General features: G+C 37.1%; 1 protein-coding gene across 1 annotated transcript in view; it reads right to left on the bottom strand.

The window, feature by feature from the left end:
- Window positions 1-6: 6 nt before the first annotated feature.
- LOC102767374 (zinc finger protein 845) overlaps window positions 7-2,214 on the bottom strand; it is a 13,752-nt gene continuing 11,544 nt past the window's right edge. Inside the window, exons 3-4 of the mRNA XM_015560662.1 lie at window positions 1,783-1,856; window positions 7-681 (exon numbers count right to left, since the gene is read on the bottom strand). Of these exons, the coding sequence (XP_015416148.1) occupies window positions 307-681; window positions 1,783-1,856 (449 nt within the window). The 3' untranslated portion in view covers window positions 7-306. The remainder of the gene's footprint in view (window positions 682-1,782; window positions 1,857-2,214) is intronic.

Below are 2,214 nucleotides of genomic sequence, written 5' to 3'. Positions count from 1 at the left end.
TTAAAAGGCTTCTCTCCCGTATGAATTCTCTGATGGTTTATACAGCCCGAGTAATTCCTAAAGGCTTTGACACATTCATTACATTTATAAGGTTTCTCTCCTGTATGAACTCTCAGATGTGTATTAAGAGAGTAAAAATTGCTAAAAGCTTTGCCACATTCTCTACATTTGTAAGGCTTCTCTCCAATGAGAACTCTCTGATGCGTAGTAAGGTGTGAGAACCATCTAAAGGCCTTGCCACATTCTCTACAATTGTAATGTTTCTCTCCATTATGAATTTTCCGATGTTGATTCAGGTTCGAGGAGTTAAGGAATCCTTTCACATTCTCTTTCTCTACATTTGTAAGATTTTTTTCCACTGTGGATTTTTGTCTTGAATATTTGACTGGAGATTATACCACGAGGATTCCATTTGTCAGCTTTCTCCCCAGGATGAATATTCTCTTGTTCAGTGTAATTTGTAGATGGTTGAAAAGACTGGACACATTTATTTCCTTTGTGTGTCATCTCCACAATAGGAATAACCTCACGTATTTTGTGATTGCACCTTGGGTCAGAGACTCTTCCACGTTCATAATGGTCCTCTGCAAACTCGCTTCTCCAATGATTAAGATATGAGTCTTGCTTAAATTTTTTCCAGTTTTCATTCCATTGATCACAACTGTCTCCATTATGTGTACTCTGGAAGTAATGGGACATGGAAATACCTTTACTGACATAATTTCATTAAACATGTACACTTGTTCCATAAGAACCATTTTCTGATACTCATTAAACCAAGATGGTTTTACACAAAAGCTCTCCTAATTTATTAAAATTATAGACAAAATTAAATACAAAAAAATCATTGTCAGAGAAAAAGAACGAATCCTTGTTTAAAAGATTGCCAGCCCTAACCTGTTTGGCTCAGTGGATAGAGCAGCCATGGGCAAACTAAGGCCCGGGGGCTGGATCCAGCCCGTTGGAAATGAAAAAAAATAAAAAAAAAAAAAAAAAAAGACCGTACCCTTTTATGTAATGATGTTTACTTTGAATTTATATTAGTTCACACAAACACTCCATCCATCCTTTTGTTCCAGCCCTCTGGTCCAGTTTAAGAACCCATTGTGGCCCTTAAGTCAAAAAGTTTGCCCACCCCTAGGATAGAGTGCTGGCCTGCGGACTGAAGGGTCCCACGTTCAGTTCCGTTCAAGGGCCTGTACCTTGCTTCTGGGCACATCCTCAGGAGGGGTTGTGCAGGAGGCAGCTGATAGATGTTTCCCTCTCATCAATGTTTCTAACTCTCTATCTCTCTCCCTTCCTCTCTGTAAAAAATCAATAAACTATCTTTAAAAAAAAAAGTGATAACGATAATAATAATAATGATTGCCCAATTGAGCATACTTAAATTTTAAAGGTATATTTTAAATCTCTACATTTTAGAAATTATTGCATGAAAGTTTAATCCCACCCTATATTTTACAAAATTCAAATGATTATTTACACTACACAACATGTGAACTCCTACTTTATCCCGAATTCCTTTCCAAGAATGCATAACATTAAAAGCTGCTTTCAACTTCAAGTGCAGAAACACACTGATCTGCCAATTTAACTGACTTTAATGTGGAAGGTTTCCCAAATGCGTAATACACTTCACCTCTTCAAGTAACAACTTTTTATGATAACTGTTCCAGATTAGTTCTGTTTATACTAATAACCTTTGTTCTCATCACACTCTTCCTCAAATACTGAGACTTTCATTAAGTGTACATTATCAAAGCAACACATTTTATATCTTACCAGTATCAATTCAGAGAATAAGTCTTGTATTCTGGTCTTTGGCATAAGGGCATGTTCATCTTCAGATGACATAGCTGAAAGAAAACAAATGTTCAGTTTTGACAATCAGGTGAGTGCACTTTGAAGTTACCAGCAACTATAGGCCAAATGACAGTTTTGAGTACTCCAAGAGGTAGTGAAGGATTCAAGGAAAGCTCTAGATAGGTAAAATGAGGAAAACTCACATCAAAGAGGGACGAAGAGTGGCTTACATTTGCCGATGAAAACTGCTCAAACCCTCTGGCACACGGTGGCCATATTATAAAAACACTCCCAATTCCCAGTTTCTTTGCTGGAGAGACAGAGATGAGGGAAGTACATGTTCAATGATCAACTTGTTTTGAAGCATCTTGAATAACAACTTTCAGTTGTGCATGACACAGAATGAAAACA

Source organism: Myotis davidii, unplaced genomic scaffold (assembly GCF_000327345.1).
Source record: "Myotis davidii unplaced genomic scaffold, ASM32734v1 scaffold3295, whole genome shotgun sequence".
NCBI lineage: Eukaryota > Metazoa > Chordata > Mammalia > Chiroptera > Vespertilionidae > Myotis > Myotis davidii.
Note: the sequence above shows the minus strand (reverse complement) of the source record. Positions and strands in the feature narration are given on the sequence as shown.